This window comes from Nipponia nippon, unplaced genomic scaffold (genome assembly GCF_047370975.1).
Source record: "Nipponia nippon isolate SJK-2023a ecotype South Korea unplaced genomic scaffold, ASM4737097v1 scaffold_2, whole genome shotgun sequence".
Taxonomy (NCBI): domain Eukaryota; kingdom Metazoa; phylum Chordata; class Aves; order Pelecaniformes; family Threskiornithidae; genus Nipponia; species Nipponia nippon.
In genome coordinates, this window is record NW_028262336.1 from 30,459,743 (window position 1) to 30,481,353 (window position 21,611).

Here is a 21,611-nt window from a genome sequence, read left to right on the forward strand (position 1 = left end):
TGGTATGTTGATTTCTTTGAAAAAAGGTCTTTAGGTTGTAGCTTCACAAGCAGGTAACTAGTATAACTGAATCAATGGCAAACAGCAGTGAAGAAGTAGCAACATGGAAGGGAAGGGACATCTTATATTGTCTTTGCTGTCAGAGAAATCAGAACTGCATGCTTAATGACACTCAAAACTTTTAAGGTTTGATTTTTTTTTTCCATGTGGCAATAGCTGATTACTGTTTGAGTTATTTTTATTTAATTTGAATTATTTTAACAGACTGCAGGAAGTTTGGTTCTTAACACAGCTGTCTTTAATTAATACAATTTTATTTATAAACAGATAACTTTTTAGTTTAAGTAATAAAATCTTACACATCCCTGCTGTAGGTACTTACATAGTGTTTCCTAAATTGTTTAGAACAGGTATAATCAAAGTGTTACAGTGAGATGCACACTTACAGAAACTTCTTCTCCTTCAAGAAGTTCTTCAACAACAACAGTTTCCCCAGCTGTGCCAAAAGTCTTATCCTACAGTAAAAACAAAATCTCTTAAGTTCTGTTTCAGTTATTTTAAAATATTCAAAATGCAACAAGAAAAAATATTTTTAAAACAGCAAGAAAAATGCAGCACGGTTTTGAGACTATTAATCCATTCTCCATCTTGGGTACGTCAGCAATGGTAAAATCTTTGCTCCTCTTTTCTGTTTATTCTTAGATGAATGCAGATTTTATGCCTGAATATTTTTAAATTGCATATGATATTTATGACTTACTGAGCAATTCCTCATGCTCTACCTTCTGAAGCTTGGACCCATTATACTGAGAGTAATAGCAATGACTGTCAAGTCTATAATCTAAACTTTATAAGCAAGTGCAATTCTATAGAATACATTGGAAGGGGGCAATATTTTCATATTCCAATGCAATGTTTGAACACTGACTGCATATGTAGGCAATGAAGAACCACCAACCCACAAGATAATTTTGTGGGTGTATAAGACTCTCCAACATACACTTTTTTTGTTCAAGACATTGGGCCACATGGTAAGACATGTATTTGTCCAATAACCATACACACACATACACACACAACAAAATGTGAGCACAGACCCTATATTCTGGCTCTTGAAATCCAAGTCTGTCAGATAACGTCTCCTATGAATCAACATAGCTCCACTGAATTGTAAGATGCTGTGCTGCTGACACCAGCTGAGACCTGACCTGTATGTGTCTTATTTTCCAGCTCTATGTTCCTAACTGTTCAGATGAAATTGCTTCATTTTGCTTCTCTTCAGATTTTGATGGTCCTAATATATTTGTTGAATATCCTACCTAAATATATACTTAACTTGAAATAATTCCACTGGAATTTTAATACACATTTAAGTGCTGTGTGACTGGAGTCCTCAAGCTGGTGTTGCTTGTGAAGTTCCAGCTCAACCACAGTGTTAATATTACAGCACTGTAGTACCTGTTTGATTGCAGCAGTCTCAAATGGTAACAAAAAAAAATAAAAAAAAGGAAACCCATATGGAAATAAGTGTGGGTTTTCATTAAGAATGATTTTATTTTAGCCTACAGGAATTATGCCGAGAAAGAGTACCCTGCCTCAAGCAATAAATATGACAGAGCTTCACAGCTGTCCAAATAATGGGTAAAAGATTTGATGTCTTTTAGCCAAATTCCTATTACATAGACATAAAGAATATCTTTGAGACACTGAGATAGTTAGCAAGCTATTTTGTGTGAGAACTCCTCCAGTTAGCGCGTGACATTTCTACTCACCTGCATAATTTCAGTAACAGCTTTGCAGGCTTCTTCCTTGTTTGAAGCCACAATTACTCCTTTGCCAGCTGCCAGGCCACTAGCTTTTACAACTAAAGCAGGGAAGTTTGCACTTCAAAGATAGAGAAGAGAGATTCAACAGTAAACACTCTGTATTGCAAATATATTTTGTAGGCATTTTGAACATTTCAATAGTTGGAAGATCAAAATACGTATCCGTTTTCATAGCAACCATTTTACCTTATTGAATAACACACAAATAAAAACCAGGCTTCTCTTGTTATGTTATGCCTGTAAAGAATTTCTGCTTCCTGTTTTTTTCCCACCACTGAACTTCACTACTGTTCTGAAAGTTTGCTTTCCTTTTAATAATTTACTGTTGTATCATTTTTGGGTCACCTAGATTGCATTCTTATGAGTAGATCATCATTTGCTGAGTAAGTCTCCAACACAGAATTTATATTTGTGGAGAAAAGGCATAAAGAAGGCAGAACATATGACTATCAGACTGCAAGCTGAGTTTCCACAGTAGGCAATTTGAAAAAAATAAAACCTTGTCCTATATTCTCCTGTAAACTGAACACTGAACTTTATTTTCATTGAAGAGCAGTAAATAAGAACCATTTAATTATCAGACTTATTGCAGTGCGATAGTGTCATGTTAGATTATCCTTTAAAACCTTTACAGAAGTTCTATCACAGACAAAAGTATTGACATATTAGTAATCATTTGATTGATTGTTTGGGATACCTAGCACACTGTACATTGCTGTAAAAAATATTTTCTAAAATGACAAGAATTGTACCTGTTAATAAAGCTACATGCTGCTTTAGGATCAGTAAAAGATTTCCATCTTGCAGTTGGGATCTCATGACGATCCAAAAAGGCTTTGGTAAAGCTCTTACTGGACTCCAGCTGAGCTGCCTTTGCTGTTGGACCGAAACACCTTACTCCAGCTGCTGTCAAGTCATCAACAATTCCTAAAAATGACAGCAAAAAAAAAATGTATAAATAACCAGATGATTTATAGGAGTCATGTAGTCCAAGTCTACAGATATAATGATTTGTTGGAACAAGTATGTCAGGAATGATAAGCCACATATATCTATCCAGGGTCTATTTTACCAGATGGATGGTAAAAAAGATGCATTCTTCACTGTAATCAGAAGCAGGTAACCCTGCAATATCTGGGGCTAAGAAGATCTGCTGTATTTAGTAAGAGATGACAAACTCCCCTTGTTTTATTACAGCTTTTAGCTAAAAAGTTGACATTAGTCTTTTGTGAAGATGACAACTGTTGATCATGTAAAAGGTTAAAACAGAAAATTTATCAACATGTTTATATATTTTTTTTTACCAAGTCCCAAATTACTATTATTTCAAAAAATGAAAACTCCATAGGAAAATCAAAACTCTAGTTAAGGTTCCTATATGGAAACACTTTGATACCTCCTTTACTAATCCCAAGCACTTAAAAAGAAACTGAACATTTAAGGATATTTTAACTGTTATATTGCTCACACAATACCCTTCAGAAATTCATTCTCATCACAGCACATCACTGAATTTCAGGGAAACTGCCATGGAGGATCTGTTTCCATTCCTACTGAAGACACTCAGATACTGTTGAGTGGTGCACAAAAGATGGGACCCAAAATTTACTTTTCTTCCTAAATTATGAAGGCTATGATTTTTAGCTTGCTTTCTCTTACCAGCAGCAAGAGGAACCTCTGGACCAACCACAACCAGCCTGATCTCCTGATCTCTGCAGAACTGGGCAAGTGCAGCGTGATTGCTGACTGAAACAGCTGTCAAAGATATAAAAGGGTGGTAAGACTGCATTCATTACCATTGCTTAGCACTTATTTATCACACAATGCTGAAGGAGCATTTTCACCACTCACATTCTTGAACGGCAGGTCACTGTCAATCTGGAAGAGAGAGGCATATACTGATATAAAGACTTACATGCGGGGCTTGGACCAAAATACACCACCAAACCCCCAAGCAAAGGCTGCAGTTTGACATGCGTTGTAAACCGACCTTGCTCTTGAAGGTAAGAAAAAAAGTTTCGGGTTCCCCTATGCTGTCATACAGTAAATGGTTCTCATCTCTAGGAAGATCCTGTTTGCCAGTACGAGAAGCACCGTGAAGGATCCAAGTTGAAAAATAACTCACAAGCAAAAAAAAAACCAACCATATTTTTCAGCCAGTCTCCTCCCTGAGTAGGGTCACCATGAAGCTTTACACATCTTTGTGCCAGCACGATGTAGGGGACAGGAACAAGTGGCTGGTGATGGGATTGCAACCATTTTCTTTTCTTTTTTTCTTTCTTTCTGTAGTGCCAGTTAAAAATTGCCACACTAAACTGTGACCCCACTGAAACAAAGAGGAATCTGAACATTTTTTCTTACATTAGGCTGAACTCAATAAGGGCAGGTGCTGTAATTATGGGTAAGGATATTTGGTCTTAGGTTTTTAGGACCGTTATCTTTCCATAAACAAACATTTAATATGACGATACTTGGAATGCCAAAAACCGTGTAAACAAAAGAAAAAGCTTGCACTAAAGACAGTAATGTCAAGTGTCATGATAAAAAATTTACGCAAAGGCAATGCAATTCTACTGCTTTTATCAAGAATAAACAAAGCCAAGGTCTACAGAGGACGGGAACGCGAACTCAGAGAGCGCCAAAAAAGTGGTGAGCGTGGCCAGGCGTGGATTGGCTGCCCCCGCGGGGAGGAGGCTAACACCTCAGGGCACGAAGCTGGGAAAGGGAGCACGGTATGGCACAGCACAGCCCCTTGCAGCTGGGCTACTTTGCTTCAGGTTTTGTCCGTGATCTCCTGTTAGTGACCATACTGGCAAGCACGCCAGGAGCTGATGGTCTCTTCCAGCTAGTTTCTGGGGAAGCGACGAGCAAGAAAGGAGAGGCAGTGATACAGCAGCTTCTGCTGGACAAACAGACACGATTTGGTGTCGGTGCCCACTGCACTCCTGCCATCCTGTATGAAAAAATTGCCTGCTTCCACAAGAGAAGAGGTCATTTCTGCCTAAGAGACAGCATAAAACCAACTATCTGAAACCTACATTTTGGTTATAGATTTGCCCTATTTGGGTGGAGTGGGGGAAAAAATCTGACTGAACACCAATAAAAATTACCTCCTTGATACCTATTTAATGGTTCAATTATTTTGTTCCACCAACATTTGTAAGTAAGGAGAAGCAAAGGCCTTTGACTTCCATGTGCAATTTATGCCAATTGACTTCTGGCTCACAAGAGAGCAAAACCAAAAGCATAACACACTTGGCTTTAAAGTACTGATTAACATAAAGGTCAATATTGTCTTTCAGTCCCATGGGGCTGTTGTGAAAGCAACTGGAGAACAGCAGATCCCGACTGAAGAGAGCGGGAGCTCTGGTGGGCCACTGAAGAGGGAGGATCCCTGTTCCCCACGAGATTAATCCATGCGAAGGGGAGCAAGGAAAGGAATGAGGCGGTAAAGTGATTGTGCTTTTCATCCCAAATTGTCTTGCCACAGGCCTGATCTACTAGCAATATGAACAGTGAATATGGCACAAGATTTACATGATGTGGAAATGTCCTAGTAACAAATGGAAAGGAATAAATCACATTGTTAATACGTAATTTTAACTTTCCCCTCAAACCTCATTTTCCTCAGGATGTAGACTGAAACGGGACATTTTTGTAGCTGTGTTTCATTTCTCAAAATGACAGCTAAACATTCCTTTCGAACTAGACAGAAAGAACTTGGACCAAGGTTTTCAAAGCCAGAGCTCAAAGTTAAGTGTATACGTTACACTGAGAGCTAAAATGTGACGGCAGGAGGTGTCAGGATGCTAAAGTCCATTCACAGACATGCCTATGTCTATCTCTGGATTCAGCAAGCCATTCTGTATGCTTCTGGCACCAAAATTGCCCTGCTAATTAAACATAAATTGAATATAAAACTATATTTAGCCACTCAACCTAAATCTGTCTTTATTGTCAGAAATGATTACTGACTCAAATTAACCATGAAAACTTTTTTTTTACTTAGATACAGGCAAGGTTTGCAGGATTTAAGGTTATTTATAATTTTAAGCTCACCTTTATATGTTTCAGAAATCATCTAAGAACCAGAGCTGCAATGCTAATTAAAGGCAATCTCATGAACCATGAAGGCAGGATGAACTTTCAGAGCCAAATCTTGATTATATCAAAAAAACAGAAACAATGGTAGCAGTTTCACAGACATTGTTGCCCAGGCTCACACAATATAACACGGCTCACTTGCTTCTGTAAAGCTATTTTCCATTTTCTCCCCTGAGTTAAAATCTAGACCCTAGTGGTAGGACTAAAATGCCTGAGCAGATAAGACAAATTGTTTCCTTAAAAACCAAAGAAGTCAAACTCTTCACAAATTCTAGATTCTTCCCGTCTCCTGGTTGGCTGAGGATTTTTCTCCCAAAGTACATGTGAGCCTATAGTCTAGAAAAAACAATTTTAGCACACGTGGTAGATTTCATGGACCTGGCTCAAGCATTATTACGCACATGCTCAAATATTTTCCACTGTTGAGGGTGCAGTATTTTTTATGGAATAACAAGTTGAGAGAAAAGCTCAGCAGTTTTTAAAAGACACCACTTGCGAAAAAATACTGCAATTAACATTCTGCAGGCCATACAGACTGGCATTGACTCCATTTAGCACAAGCATAAAGATTTTTGGTTTACTTTCTGGGAGGAGAAGGAAACGTATGACTTTCCTGTCAGGCTCTTCCTACGGGCCCTCTCCTCAGAGACCAAATACAACAAAAAACTACTTACGATACTGTGACTGGTCAAAGAAATTAAGGACAAAGTTATTTAAACAGTCTGTAATTAAGCATTCCAATGGAATTAAGTATGATAATTACCTGCTGTACAAGAATCTGACAGGATTCATGTTTCCACATGAGATGGTAACAAAAAAAGATTTTACTCACATACAATATGAATGCAGAAAATTGAGGTATGCAATTCATGTTCACATGCATACTATGTTAACTTTAATTCCGTACGTTATCACACATTTTAAACTGTAAACTTAAGTTGGTTGTTTAAAGTACCTAATTCAGGATCTGTTATATAAAGGCTACAAGACAGGAATCTCTGAGTAATTACCCCTGGTTTTGTACTGATTCACTGTGTGCCTCCAGGCAAGCACCTTAGACCAGTATTTTTTTTAAATGCAGCACATAATTTTGATGCTCAATTTGAAATACCTTAAGCTTGATTTCTCAAAACTAATAACTATGAATAGTTTCAATTACAGCCAGTCAGAGCTTAAGGTATTAAGCTAGAAGCTCAAAACAGGCAGTGGGTACGAAGAGAGAAACATTTGAAAATAACTTCTTAAGGTCACTAAGACAAAGGAATGAATGTTTTTCTACGGTTGAACATTTCAGGGGAGAAAGTATTCTCATCAAAGATTCTAGGGATCACAGGGCTTCAATGCACTTCTGAGAATATAGTAGTGAATTTAGTACTTTAGGTGCTGGCATTCGCTTTAGGCACTTTTCAGCTGTTCACCCACCAGTTGTTGAACTGCAGTGCGTACCAAGAGAAACCATCACCCCTTCCCTGCTAGGCTGCTGGCAGGCAGTAACCACTGCAGCTAGCCCAAGCTGTATTCCCGGAGGAATGTGCATCAGACAGATGGAGTTTTGGCTGCATCCTCCACGCCCGAACCCTAGCTATCAATCACAACTGAGATCATATAAAATGAGTGGTGGTTGCACAAGGTTTTCCTCAGACATTTTTATTTCTTAACTGCTACCATCTATTTCACATGTCCGGAACCTTAAAAAATAGCAATAATAATAATAATAATAATAATCCTTTCACATTAACAAATCCATGAATGGAACAACTTATTTGTTGAGTTATCAAATTTAAAATTGGTATTTTTTTCTTTTTACCTGAATTGGAAATTTTTCCGTTGTCAGCTGTTCCTGCATTTCCTGGAGCAACAAAGACATGTTTTACATGGGGGGACTGGGCCAACTTCCAGGCCAGTGCATGCTCTCTCCCTCCACTGCCAATCACAAGCACTCGATCGGCCATTAGTCTGCATAAAACCAGAACACAAGCAAAACAGCCAGAATTAGGAGCGTGAGGTTAGGAAAGCAAGAGCTTCACAGGCCACGGTTTTAAGTGCTGGGTGCAACGCAACTCCTAACAGAGGTGAATGATGTCACTTTGTTTCAGGCAACGATATTTCTATAAGGGTTTTGTTGGTTTTTAGGAAAAAAAAAAAAAAGAGATATGTACGTGAAAATGGATAACTGACGTAATCAGATGTGATATAAAGTAAATGTCAAAGACTGAACTGCTCCAGAACACAGAAGTAACCTGCAGGGCAATCCATCCTGGTTTTCCTTTAGTCAGATTGGCAACTGCTCCAAGTTATACAGAAGTCTGTGATATAGGAAAAACCCGTACAAGTGACCGGGCTGTGGTTTGTAACCTATAGAAATTCCTGGAGAACCCAACCCTGCAAAGGGCAAAGCCCTTCTGATGAACTAACTTTATGAACACAGTACTACAGTGTTAGGGAGCTGAATGGGACCACTCAAGGCTTTTTAGAGGTAATATCTGAAAGAGCTGTAAATACTTCAGGGAAAGGAAAGGCTAAGAGCAATGAGACAGGGGAATCAACCTCCAGCTCTGGCTTTCCTTAGGCGAGAACAACCACGAGGCAAACAACGGAGAAGACCAGGTGTCATTAATAAACGAGCTCGCTCTGAGAAGGTGCTGCAGGGCATCCACTTCTCTCTCCCATTCTCCTGAGTTTTAGAAAAACACATTAGCACTCTCTTGGCCTGCAGAAAGTAGGTGTATGAATGAAGGTTGCAAGTTCACTATAGACTGTCCAAAACCTTTTCAGCAATTTGGAAACAAAATGGTCACAAAAATGAAATGAACTCTCTGTTTCATCCTCCCTATGTCCTTATGTGTGTGCGTACACATAACTTACACATATTGGATTCATGTCAATATTACACTTTTTTCTTTGAGCCGCTTTGAGAGTTAGCCTTTGCTTTTTAAGACATGTTTACTTCTATGTGTATTCTCTACATATTTACTGATGTACGTCATCTCAGAATTGCTGTCCCGACAATGACACCACACAACTAGCAAGGGAATAGAAGAGTTCGCTTACACTGAAAAAAACCACTGGAATTCAGAAATAAAGTAAGTACATAATTTATAAATAAAGAAATAAAGAAATAAAGTAAGTACATAATTTATAAAATAAGTACATATGTCTTTATTTGGAGTTTCTTGAAAAGCAAAGGCTAGCCTCCTAAGCTAAGAATAAGCTGTTTGTTAGAGTCATGTTAGTCCAACTATATATAAATTACTTACACAAATGATGCCACTGCACTGGTTAAAGTGAGAGTTTTACTCACAGAAGTCAAACGGTCCCTGAAGAATCTATTCAGTAAAGCAGAAAGCGAGCAGCTACAAATTGGTAGCTAGTCCTAAGCCCAAGTGCAGCATGCGCTACTTGCAGAAAAAAATCTAAAAGCTTTAAATCGTAACATATGCAAAATAACAATCTAAACCTATAAAAAATGACTTAAAGCATTGCAAGTAATGAGAATAACCAAAAAGAATTTCATGTGGAAAATGGTATGATTGATTTAAAGGACTTTGCATGGCCAGTGAAGAGGCCTGATGCGTCCCATTGCTGTACGAATGACCTCCCATTCGTCAGGGGGAGGAACGCAGCCCAGATAAGAGTTTTAGTCAAAAGGAACAACCAGTCTCCCTGCTGTAATCCCGGCACACGTAATGCATAACCCTTGGCCGCTCCCTGTGCCTCTTCCATTAAGCGGCTGGTCGTTGACCTGCGCTTGCCAATGTGTACAGTGCCTCCCAAGGCGAGCTCGGAGAAAAACTCCCGACACACGATGCAGCCTGAATACACACAGGTGACAGCTCCATTTCCAAGAGCAATGAAAAGCCAGAACTCCTCTGTGGTCCCCTCCTTCGCAGGAGGACAAGAGAGGATGACTAGCACAAAGCATATCTTAAACAAAAGAAAAGAAAAACCCCAACAGATTTCTAAGGGAAAAGCAAAAAGACATGACAGAAAGCAGATTTTCAGCCAACTGATAAGGCAGGGGCACGTGCCTCTCCCCCACGTCAGCTGCTACAGCTTAACTTGAATAAAGCTGCTCCAATAGCTCTGACCCTGGAGAAACCTGTCCTTCCCCCGGACCTGGACTATGCAGGGCACGGCTTCTGCTCTGAGGGTACTATACGATGCGTATGGTGAGCCTGATTTTTAAATCCAAGTCCTCTGTAATAAACTTTAGACAGGAAGAGCCCACCTGTGTTTTAGAAGGTACTCCTATGCCATTTGCTAATGTATTTTAATCCATTAGCGAAGGAATGATTTGTTCAGAGAGTGATACTTTTAGGCAAAACATCCAGTCAGAATAAAGACAAAACAAACATGAAAAGAAGGATAAAATACAGAAAACTAACGCTATGAACTAAACACACTAGAGTTAAAATTTAATTGTACTTTCAGGTGGGGGGAGACTAATAGCTTTCTAATCACCAATGTTTGACAAAATATACATGTTGCAAAGGTGCAGAGATGTTTTAATTACAAAACTCCAGGATTACTTACAATTAAAAAAAAATATGTTGGGGTAAAACTTATCAGCTATGGTATACATATTTGGGATGTCAAGTTACGCTAAACCTCTTTTATATTACAATTCAAGCAAAAATTAAAAAAAAAAAAAGAGAAAAGGGCCTGGCTACAACAAAAGGATGAATTAGATAAAGACAGTTACCTAGGACAAAAGAATGCGATATAAAAGAATAAGCATTTATCATGTAGCAGGCAGCTATCTCCTACACTAAAGTTAAACCACACAAGCATGTTTCCAGGGCTGTCCACAGACATTCGTCATTAAGTAATAATTTTTAGAGCCAATTTTATCAATAATAAGTTGAACTGTACACATTACAGCATTTTCTTACAAGTACCTCAGAACTGAGTGCAGAGATTCAAACCCAAACAGAAAACATACTTACGCTGTCCTACGTGCTGCCAGTTGGAGGAAAATAGTACTCAAGAGTTCAGATGCGCAAAGAGAAAGGAGATAAGCAGCCTCTGGTTAAAATGTAGTACCCCCGTCCCAATATTACCGCCCCATTGACGACACTGTGCAGCTAGCCAATGAATGGGAAAGTTCGGCCATTCCAGCTGGGAAGAGGGGACACAAACTTGCGTACAAACGGTCTAAGAGTGAGGAGCAAAACCTCTGCAGAGCAGAAGCCCATCCTGTTGTTTCTAAAGGTGCAGAACAAATTCTGTCCCATCCCAGGTATTTTTTGCAGTTAAAAACTGTTTACTAATTAGACTGTAAACATTCTCTTCCTATCTAAAAATGAGGCTACGCATTTTTGCTACACATAAAAATGAGGCTATGCATAGTCCTATGCATATCAACAGTATGAAAGAATAAGGTGCACGATGCACATTTACGCTCCATTAAGCCCACTGCTTAAAAATAGTAGTAGGACAGGCTTGAAGATCCAGTGATGCTGTTGCCAGGTAAAGTAACTCACCATGCTGGCAACTAAGTCAAATAATCACTTCCTTTTTCCCCCAAAAGTAATGTATTCTAATACCACTGTCAGCTGAAAAAAAAAAATATACAGCATAAAGTTTTATATGGGAGCAGGTAAATAGAACAAGCCATATATCATACGCTCAAATAAAATTTAACCATTTTATAACAAAATGTGAGTAAAAAATAAGTTTTAGCCATTTGTTTTGAAACTCAATATTATTGGTGCATCCCACAAGTAGTATCCTAGCAACTTTTATCTAGAGATGTAGTTTGGGAAGAACTTCTTGTGGCAATTCCAGTTTAGGAGGCTCAAATCTACCAGTTGCTGCCTTTCTTTTTCACACTGACATAAAACGATGCTGTGTAGGCCCTCTGCTGCCCAGCAATATCTTGCATTAAAAATGAAAATTCCAAGAGGCGACATTTCTTTTTATTTTGTCAGTAATCCAGGAGTCAAAAATTTGTTCTCAGAAGGCAAAAAGCCATTCACAAGGTAGATATGTCTTCTGTAAGGATTATTACACACTCAGGTTTTTTTGGAAGCAATATGTAAAATCCTTAAACTCCAAAAAGATTCCAAAACATGGTACGTAATTACCTTAAGCAACCATTGTCTGCTATCGTAAAGAAGGAAGATATGTTTGTTTGAAAGCTGTTTTAAAATAAAGACAGGCGGCATTTCGGGCAAGGGTCTATTACTAGGTCCTTACAAGAAATAAGAATAGGAAAGCAGGAACAAGCTAATTGCTCCACGTATCCAAGAGGAGAGGACAAGAGGACAGAGTGAAGACAAGTCAATTTCCAGAGCCTGTCCCTGAGGTTGCCAGTAGTAAGTCAGCAGGGACGAGCATCAGCCTAGAGACCTTTATCCTCCACAAAAGGTAGGGCTCACCCAGAAGCTGGGCAGCTCTTCCACTAGGTCAGGGCCTGTGGAGCAGAAAAAATAAAGTGAGGAAGGCAAAACCAACAGTGTCTGATCGCTTTTTCCATCCTGACTCCTCCACAAGGCATGGTGAGATTTCAAATACCGGTAGAAGTGAGATGAGGTTACTAACTCAGTTGCTGCCCCTTCCCTATTAACAGGGAAGGGATAGGAGCCATTGACTCTTCCTTGAACTGAGCCTGTGCACAGACTTGGGGGTTAAACTGAGCTCCTTGGTTGTATTTATGAAGATAACTGTGTAAGAAAATGTAAACTCATTAAGCAATTTCTTCCCAAGTTTCAGTTTCATATCATAAATGTGTGGTACATATTACCTAAATGTTTTATCTCAACTAGGTGGAGTCTCGTCATAAGCCATTGCCTTATTACCTCATCCCTAACTAAAGCAGTAAAAAGGTGCAATTAAAATAAGATCTATGCAATATAGCACAAACAGTAAAGGGCATGACTGGCGGCAGCTCACTGCTTCAGACAGTGTCTTTTTTTTTTTAAGTTAAGCTCCAGTGCTGTCTCTGTGATCTTAGATTTAGAAACCTGACTGGAGCGTGTTTTGCTTTGGGGAGCCAAGTAACACCGAATCTTGAAAACCTGTGTGGCAAAGGTGCCACAAAACAAAGTAGTTTAAAAGGATACTTTTTAGTGTCTTAGTTTCAACAAAATGTGGGCTGAGGGTGGAGTGAAAATGGTAACGCTTAGGTACATTTAAAATGTTGCACTGTGCAGCATCCAAAGTGCTTCAGCCCTTGACTAAAAGGTATTTGCTGCTCAAGCAGGTTTACGCTCTGCTGCGAAAATTTACACATGCATTAATGCTGGACCCCTTCATATACCTTGTTGTCATTGAAAGGGGATGTCGTGAACCCAGACACACTTTCCCCTTCCTTGTACTGGCTCCAGTGCTCACCTCAGCATAGTCAGTTCACTGAGGTTTCATAAAACTAACCTGAGGAAAAAAAACCCAAACAATCCAAACCAGATTTCTATAAGCTGAACTGGCTTAAAGTACCATCAGCCCAGGTCCAGAGACACTAACAGCGAATGGATGGGACAACAGAGCTGAGCAGAAAAACCCAAGGGCAAGACCTCCCTTTCAGGCAGCAGCAATCTACTCTTATCACTGCACGCGTAACATTTAACCTTAGCTGCAGCCTGTTTAAAAGCTGCAATACCTTAGCTTCCCAACACTGGGATTCAGGAAACCTGATGCAGACATTCAAGTTTCTTTATACAAAAGACATGGTCCTTGCCCAGAGTGTCTTAACTCCTACCTTTCCTAGCGCTTAGGCTACAAAATGGCCCAGCAATGACAGCGCTTACTCCAAACAGAAAGAACCCAAGCCCAGTGTCACCGAGAAGGTTCAAACCCACACACCGCCAGACCCTAGAGAACAGCTCTTATCACTTGGCTTGGGACTAAAGGAGAAGGTTCGTTCTTCCTCTTGGAGCTAGGCAGGAGAAGGAAAAGAAATGAAGACTCACAGGACACAGCAAGAACACAGAACTGGGAAGGCTGTGCAATTCAGCTGCCTCCCCACCCAGTGTAGTATTAGTTTCTAGCCCTAGCAGTCAGGAGCATTTATGTGGTTTTTTTTTTTTTTTCCATAGACCTGTAATGGGATAAAATATTGAAAGAACCACTTGGAGAAGAAGCCAAAACCTAGGACTTCCTCCTCCCAACTTCAACAGCTAGGCTGCTGCCGTACTCCCTCCCAGGAACCTGCCATCCTTTACTCAGCTTCTGAACTCGCCAGCAGCCAGATCGCATGGTCCCAAATCCACCCAGGCTGAATCCTGCTCTTCTGCTTGCTGAATTAACGTTCTAATCAGCAGGCCGAGTCATTTCTTAAGAGTCTGCTTCACGTTATAAGCGCGCACAGATCTCGGTATACACGAGGGGAGCTCCGAGCTGGCCTTGTCGGTGAACCTCTGCCAACTTCTGGACTCTGTTCAAGCTTGGAGACCAATCGGAGGCTGAAATGCACAAGCTGCAGGTTCACCGACGGGTGTTTCACAATTGGCTTGTGCTGCCCTTTGCCGGTGCAGATTCCCATTGGTCCCACCAACTTCTCCACCTCCAGCCTCTCCTTCCCTCTCCTACCTGTATGTGCCAAGGGTGTGCAGCCACTTGGATCAGGCAGCCAGTAATGCTGGAAAACTAACACTACAACAGCAACCAATGCAGTAAATATATATATATATATATGCACATATAAAGGAAATACCTTTCTGCAAGTTTAGTGAGCTAAACTAACTCACCGAGGGATTAAGTGATCACCCCAGCCAGTACAAGGGAAGCAGCAGCAGAAGGCAGCCAGAGAAGGTGAAAACAGCTCGGTTTTTGTTGCAGCAAACTGCTCGTCAGCCCAGCTGTCCTGTACACTGCACCCTCAGACCATCGTGATTGATTGAGAGGCCATAATGCAATCGGTGGGCAACGCTGCTTTACAATTTACCTTCTCACCCAACTGCTCGTTTCCACCTCTTGCCCCAGCTTGTTTATGGTCACGGGGTGAGTCGGATCAGAGAATCAAATGAGAGCTGGGGAGGGGAAGAGATCCATCTCTCTCCACTTTTTTTTTTTTCCCCTATATGGATCAGTTTCCTGAAGGAATTCACTGTACCAATTGTGCAGGCAGCTCTGCTGGTGCAATGCAAGGTGCAGAAACAAACAGCCATGGCGCCTAAACTGGCAAAATGGCCAAAATATGATGATGGAACTGCAAGTTTTGGCTAGGGCAGCATTAGGCTTACCCTGAAGGAAAACAGCATGGCCTTATGGAACTTTTAGTTTCCTCAGCTTTCAATACCGTAGAGTTGCTTAAGGAGTTCAGAAGCCTCCAGAATCAGAAGGCAATTATGGTTTTTAGTTACAGCTTTGGGTTTAAACAAGCTTATTTTGCTCATACGTTTTATTTAGGACTAATTCCTGGCTCTCACCTGGCCATATAGTGTGGTGTATCAGACAGCTTTATAAAACAAAAAAACGCAAGAGAAGTCATTACTATCTGTGTTTCACCCCTGCAGAAACCAGAGCGTCACAATGAAAGCCTGAATCGGAGCTGAAAATAAAACATATGTCTTTCATGGCCTGAATTGAGAATCTGCAAGGCAGGCGTCTTGCCTCCCGGTGTGATCCTCTGAACGGCTGGATTGTGTGTTTCCTAAGCAAAATGTTACTTCAAATTTCACTACTAAAAATAAATAGACCTTAAAAATTTTATCTCCCTCCCCAAAGTACTGAATTTTGGCACATCAAACTCTGCGTAGGAAGCTGGAAGTGCTCGGTGTCTTTCACCATCAAAGCCTCAGCAGAAGCTACAAGGCAAGAGTCAGAATGAACCAGGTGGGGGAGAAATGCCCTTTCTGTGTAACTATTTCAGTTATACACACAACATACTTGAAATTAATGAGCAGAATTAATACTTATTTCACTATCCACTGGATTAAAAAAAAAAAAAAAAAAGACGGCCCATGTTAAAGCTTGGTAAGCCCCCAGCTTCGCAAACAGCAGGGAAAGAATCAGTGAGTCAAAGTCCAAAACGAGAGAGGTTAGAAGTTTAATATTTACTTTAAAACAAATATTTCACCACTTTTTCAAAGTCAAACAGAGCAGAGGGAAAAAAGGAAAAAAAAAAAAGCCACCACCACAAACGTAGAAATCAAAGCCACGTCCGTTTTAAAATACTTTAAAGTGCAGTACATTTAAAAATGCTAGACACCAAGCTCCCCAGCAGTAAACCTGGGCAGCAGACACGCAGTTAAAATAAATATATAAATGAGTAAGGGAGCAGATCCCCACACGCCCCTCCACGGCTGTAGGTGCGGGGCAGAGCAGGGCCCGGGCTGAGGGAGCCAGAGCCGCCCGGGTTCTTCGGCGAGGCCCGCTCTCCGGGACAGCCCGGCTGCAGCGGGGGCCGGCGGGAAGGCGCCAGGCCGGGCCCTGCCGGGCCGCCCCGCCATTTTACCGCGCCGGCAGCGGGGAGCACATGGCCGTGGCCCCGCCGCCGCCGCCTCACCTCGCCCCTCCCGCCCAGCCCGACCGCGGGAGGCTGGCTACGGGCAGCGGCAGCCAGCCGGAGCGGCCCGCGGAGCGTGCCCTTGTCCAGAGCGAAAGAAAAACTTACTTTCCTTCAGGGGGATTTTAAGGAGCGGGAAGGCATCCTCCGCCGCGCCGCCGAAAACTACAGTACCCAAGGGGCACCGCGACATGGCGGCGGGTCGGCCCGGGGGCGGGAAGCGGGGCGGGCGGGCGGGGAGGGGGAGCGATGTCTGGGCTTGGAGACCCATTAATTTTGCACGTAAATTCTTCGAGTCTAGAAATATCTGCTGCTGCCTGCGGAGCGTCCTGGGCCGGGCCGGGAAGGTGCTAGAACGGGCCGAAAAACCTTGCCTGTATGTGGGTTATTGTTTTTACTTTACCTAGGAAGTAGAGTATGGCTCCCGAGGGCAAAGGTGATAGTTTATTGAGCGGGCTGGATAGGACTGTGTGAAGATTGATTTCGTTTCTGTCTCCTCTCAGGGGGAGCGCTCCTGTGTGTCTTTAAGGACTTGGGTAGGAGCAGCTCCTCAGTTTGCACCACACTGAACTTTCTGCTTTATGAAACCAGCGAGTACTGGGCAACATTTAGTCCAATTTAGCATTAAAATTGTGCAACAGTACTGTTAATGGAAATACATCTGATCCATAGTTTTGCTTCTCCCCCCTCCCCCCAAGACCTATAATGCGAAAACCTCACTGTTCTTTGCAAATTAGCTTGTGAAATATGGGTTTAATAAATATTGTTTGCATATTTAAGCACACCTTTGACTCTTGCTTTAAAAGTCACATGAATAAAGCTCTAAGTAGTACTGACAATTGCAGCAGAACTGCTGTTAGTAAGTCCCATAATACTATGTTTACAAATTGAACACTAAATGCATCAGCAACAATCACTGGTCCTGACAAGATGAAAGTAAAATATTCCCTTTAATTAATCTGAAAACTACCTCACACCTAACTGAATGAAGGTGTTTAACTAAAGGGTTGGGGGTATTTTACAGCAGAGGTGGGAAGGGAGAGCAGGAATAGTTGTTTTCCTGTGGGGCTGTGGATCGTCATTTCTATTGAATAGTGATTGTTGTAGTTACTACTTTGTCCGTGTTAATTTTTGGGGGAACCAGAGTGAAATAATTTTTGGGGGAACCAGAGTGAAATACGCAGCACGCACTAAAATCCTTCCCTGGCTTTTTTTTTTTTTTTTTTTTTGTACCTTTCTTCACGGTTTTCCTTGTACAGATGGAGGCCTACACGTGTAGGAATATCAGCGTAGTTAAGCTACTTTGAGTGAATTAACTGCAGCCGAAAAGTGCCCCTCTCCTGAGGGTGGGCAGCTCGGTGCTGTCGGCTCCCCGGGGCCCGCGTCGGAGGTGGGATCCCCACCTGGGCCAGCTTTTCTGCCTGAAGCCCCTAACGCGGGCTAAGTTACGCCAGTCAAACCTGCTGTTCTCTTGAGTACAGCTGTTTGTTTGTTTGTTTGTTTGTTTGTTTTTGGAAGGTGTAAGTTAGGATTGTATCACACTGAAAGCCTTTGCAGCTTTGTCGTTAGGGCAAGGCCCCTACTAGCGACCTTCTGCCTGTGTAGAATATCGCCCCTTGTTTCTGGGTAAAAGCATGCCCGGTCTAGACAAGGCCATTTGCATCAGGCGAACCTAAAGATGTCTGAAGTTGTTCAAGTGAAACGTTTTCAATCTTTAGCTCATTGAATACCAGACATTAGATACCGTGTTCTGTTGGTAAGATCTAAAATATATCCACGTTGGGGATTGATCCAAGTATCAAATCCATTATTCTTCCAAAGTTAATACTAAGGCACGCCGCCTCCCAGCAATGCACAGTAAAGGACTATGCTGCTTCGAAAGGGTCTCGCAACCGATTATTTAACCACGTTGAACTTGAGGCCGATGTTGCAAATAAAGACCCCAGCGGCAATTAAATGGTTGTACCTAGGTTCTGAGGTATTTTAAATTTTTTTCGGGTCAACTAACCCCCCTAAGTTACTCCTTCATGACACCAGAAGAAACTCTATGCGGGAAGAGCCTTCCAGCTGCAGGATTATCGGGTTTTGCAGGGCCGAGGGTGACAAAGTCGCGTTTGCACACGTATAGACTCGAGAGCCGTTTTGGGGGCAGCGTGAAGGGGACCCCCCAGGGTGGCCCCACTCGGGACAAACTGATTTCGGTGCGTTCCAGCAGAACGCCTCGCAGCAGACAGGGCTTTGCAGGGGGGCTGAGGCCGGGGCCGGCTTTCACTCAGGTGTCCTTTATTCATCCACGGCGGCGGCATTTTCCTCCTCTTCCTTTGTTCCTTTAATTTTCCTGCCTTCTCGCGGGGCGCCCGCCCGCCTGTCCCCGCAGCCAGCCCCCGGAGCACATGTGCGTGTCACAGCCGGGCCGCCCGCTCGCACGGCGGAGGGGGGAGGGCGCCTTTCGCATGGAGCCGCTCGGTAAGTGAGGGCAGCGCAGCGCAGCGCGGCGCAACGCCGGGGCCCTGTGATGCAGCAGTCGGCTGCGGGCGGGCCCCCCTGCTAGGCGCTGCCCGCGCTCGGCACACGGGGCGGCGGAGGCGCGGGGCTTGGCCCCGCTCCATGGAGACCAATGGCATCGCTCCCACCCACCCCCACCGGCCCCGAGCCCGCCGGCACGCACAGCCGCACGCTTCAGCCCACCATGGCCCCGCCGCCGCCGCCGCCACCGCCGCCGCTCCGGCCCTCGGCGAGGTGAGTGCCGCCCGCCGGGCTTCTCCGCGGAGGCCCAGACGGCTCCGGGCCCCGGTGGCCACCGGAGACGGCCGCGATCGCGGCGGGGGAAGCGGGAGAGAAGGGTGGGTGGTTGTGCGGGGGGGGGGGGGGGGAACGGGACGACAGACGGACGGACGGGACACGGACGACGGGGACAGGGCCGCGGGGACCGGCGGTCTCCGGCCACCACGGTGCTCTCCACCGACTCCCCCTCCTTTTCCTCCCCTGCCTCCCCGGTCTCCCGGAGGCTCAGGCGCAGCTTTTCGGTGTACGGGGAGCGAGAGGGGCCGAGAACGGTTGGGAGGGGGGGGGCGAGGGGGGTGTCGGCGCGGGGGCAGAACGGCAGTTAACGGTTTTCATCCCGGGGGGGGGGGGCGGGGCGGACCGCCGGGGCTTTGCCTCTCGCGGCGGGGGGGGGTGGGGGGGGCGGCCGCCGGGAGGCGCGCGGCCGGTGGGGTGGGGAGGGGAGGGCGAGTGCAACAACATGGCGGCGCGGCGCGCGCCTGCGGGGGGGGGGCGGGGAGCGGCGAACTTCTCCGAGACACGAGACTCCCCCCTCCCCCCCCCCCCCCCCCAGCCAGACGGGGCTGGCGCTCTATGGCTTTTGCCGAGCGCTAGAGCGGCCGTCCGGAGGCCCGGGCTGTTCTCCCTCCCCCGCGACGTCATCCGTTAGAGGGCAGCCAATGGCGAGGGGGCGTCTAGCGAGCACGTCAGCAAGAGCCCTCGGCCTCTCGTTGCGGCGGTGCCTTGTGGGATATCGGAGGCCTCGCGTCTCGGCAGGAAGGAAAGCGGAGCGCGGAGGGGGGCCCGGTGCGGTAGGGCTGTCATGGCGACTAATATCGAGCAGATCTTTCGGTCCTTTGTGGTTAGCAAATTCCGGGAGATCCAGGAAGAGCAGCAGCAGCACAGCGGGTAACGAGCCTGCCCGCGGCGGCGGGGGAGGCGGCGCCGCCGGGGCCTAGCGCGCAGGGAGAGGAGGGGTGTGCTGGAGCGGGGCGGCGGGGGGAGTGCGCGGGCCCCGCCTGGGGACGGAGGGAGACGGGCCGCGGCCTGGGCTTCTTGAGGGTCATTTCGGCGTCAACATGGCGGGGCCCGGGGGCTCGCGCCCTTGCGAGCGCCTTGAGCGAAAACACGGCGGGGGGGTGGGGGGAGGGGCGGGCGCACGCGTTGTCTCCTAACGAACGCGCGCCCGTTTTCACGCACGGGTTTTCGGTCTTGGTCTCTTGTGTCGGGGCAAGAGGGGAAGGGGCGAGCGTCTGTGCGATTTGCCTTAGTGCATTTAAGCTCGCCTGGTTTTCCCCGGCCTTATCTGGCAAAGTGAGCAAAATTTGTTGGAGAAGAGTGAGTGATGGGTGCTTATTTTGTGAGGGGAGCCTATGCAAGTTCTTACATAAAGCATGGGGACCGTGGCACATTCGAGAACGTGTTTTCCCTCCTTGTGCCTAGTACTCAGTTGTCACAACGTGCTCTGTTGTGAATAAGTGAAAGTCAATCAAAAGGTAGATGTTTCACTAAAAGCATGGCTTCTTCAGGAGGCTAAAATACTGTTTTGAAGGGTTGAGTATAATAAATGCTTATGAATAAAAAGAAAAGTCAAAAAAAGCTCAAAATTGCTTGTATTATGTTGATATTTTTTTTGGTTAGTGGAAAGGTAGAAGGCCAGCCCAATGGTGACACAATCCCAGCTGAGCAAGCCAACCCTTCAGATGACACTGTTGCTGGTGCTGGGAGTCGTCAGAATGATCAGATAGTGCAGAAAATAGAGGAAGTGCTCTCTGGAGCCCTTGATACAGAGCTGCAGTGCAAATCAGGTAAATGAAAACACATTTGGCAAATACGTACGTGTTTAAGAAGGTTGTCATAGTGCTTAAAATTGAATCAGTTTTACAGAGATGAAAAAGTACTTTGCAGTACTGCTCCTCTCACCGAGCTTCATCCGACAAGTTGTATATCTATTGTAATGCTTGTTAAGTTTTTTTTTTGTCTGCTGTGGTTTACAACCATAGATGGACAGAGAAATACATAATTTAAAAATTGAAGCTGGTCATTATATGAAAGCATTAGTGTGCAAAAAAGTTATTTTTCTTTTCTCTCCATTATGATAATGCTAAAATGTATAAATAATATCCATATATATATATATTTGTTCTTTATTTTGTATATACTTACTTCAAGATCTCAATGAGCAGTTCTTACTAACAAAGCTGGTACTGATGGATAGAAGCATTGTTTGTTTTGTTGTTTTGGATTGGTTTGCAAGATTATTTCTAAAAATTATTTTATTAGAATTCAGAACTGTATGATTAACTGTTCTGTCGGAGTAAGATGCTTTGTTGTTTTAAAATGAATAATGCACTTATGTTTAAAATGTAGATACTCGGATTGCAAGCTTACAAAGGTTAAGAAATTTTTATGTAGCAATGTCATAACTTCAATAACTGGATTTATTATGCCAAAAAGTTGCATGTGAGTAT

The 21,611-nt window shown here is 43.9% G+C and overlaps 2 protein-coding genes across 8 annotated transcripts in view; one reads left to right on the forward strand and one right to left on the reverse strand.

Moving 5' to 3' along the window:
- GART (phosphoribosylglycinamide formyltransferase, phosphoribosylglycinamide synthetase, phosphoribosylaminoimidazole synthetase) overlaps window positions 1-16,579 on the reverse strand; it is a 40,563-nt gene extending 23,984 nt beyond the window's left edge. The window contains exons 1-6 of the mRNA XM_087758770.1: window positions 16,486-16,579; window positions 7,738-7,886; window positions 3,486-3,581; window positions 2,579-2,753; window positions 1,773-1,884; window positions 447-515 (exon numbers count right to left, since the gene is read on the reverse strand). Coding sequence (XP_087614896.1) covers window positions 447-515; window positions 1,773-1,884; window positions 2,579-2,753; window positions 3,486-3,581; window positions 7,738-7,882 — 597 coding nt within the window. The 5' untranslated portion in view covers window positions 7,883-7,886; window positions 16,486-16,579. The remainder of the gene's footprint in view (window positions 1-446; window positions 516-1,772; window positions 1,885-2,578; window positions 2,754-3,485; window positions 3,582-7,737; window positions 7,887-16,485) is intronic.
- A 2,229-nt stretch (window positions 16,580-18,808) lies between these two features.
- Window positions 18,809-21,611, forward strand: part of SON (SON DNA and RNA binding protein) — a 40,801-nt gene continuing 37,998 nt past the window's right edge. For 4 of the 7 annotated variants that reach the window (XR_015704492.1, XR_015704493.1, XR_015704494.1 and 1 more), the window contains exons 1-2: window positions 18,810-19,116; window positions 20,782-20,948. Coding sequence is in view for 4 of the 7 variants with exons in the window: in XM_087756154.1 (XP_087612280.1) it covers window positions 18,995-19,116; window positions 20,782-20,948 (289 nt within the window). In the remaining 3 variants the exon portion in view is untranslated. Of the gene's footprint in view, window positions 19,117-19,839; window positions 20,050-20,781; window positions 20,949-21,611 lie in introns of those variants that run through there. The other 3 variants (XM_087756156.1, XM_087756152.1, XM_087756153.1) reach the window with 3 other exon arrangements.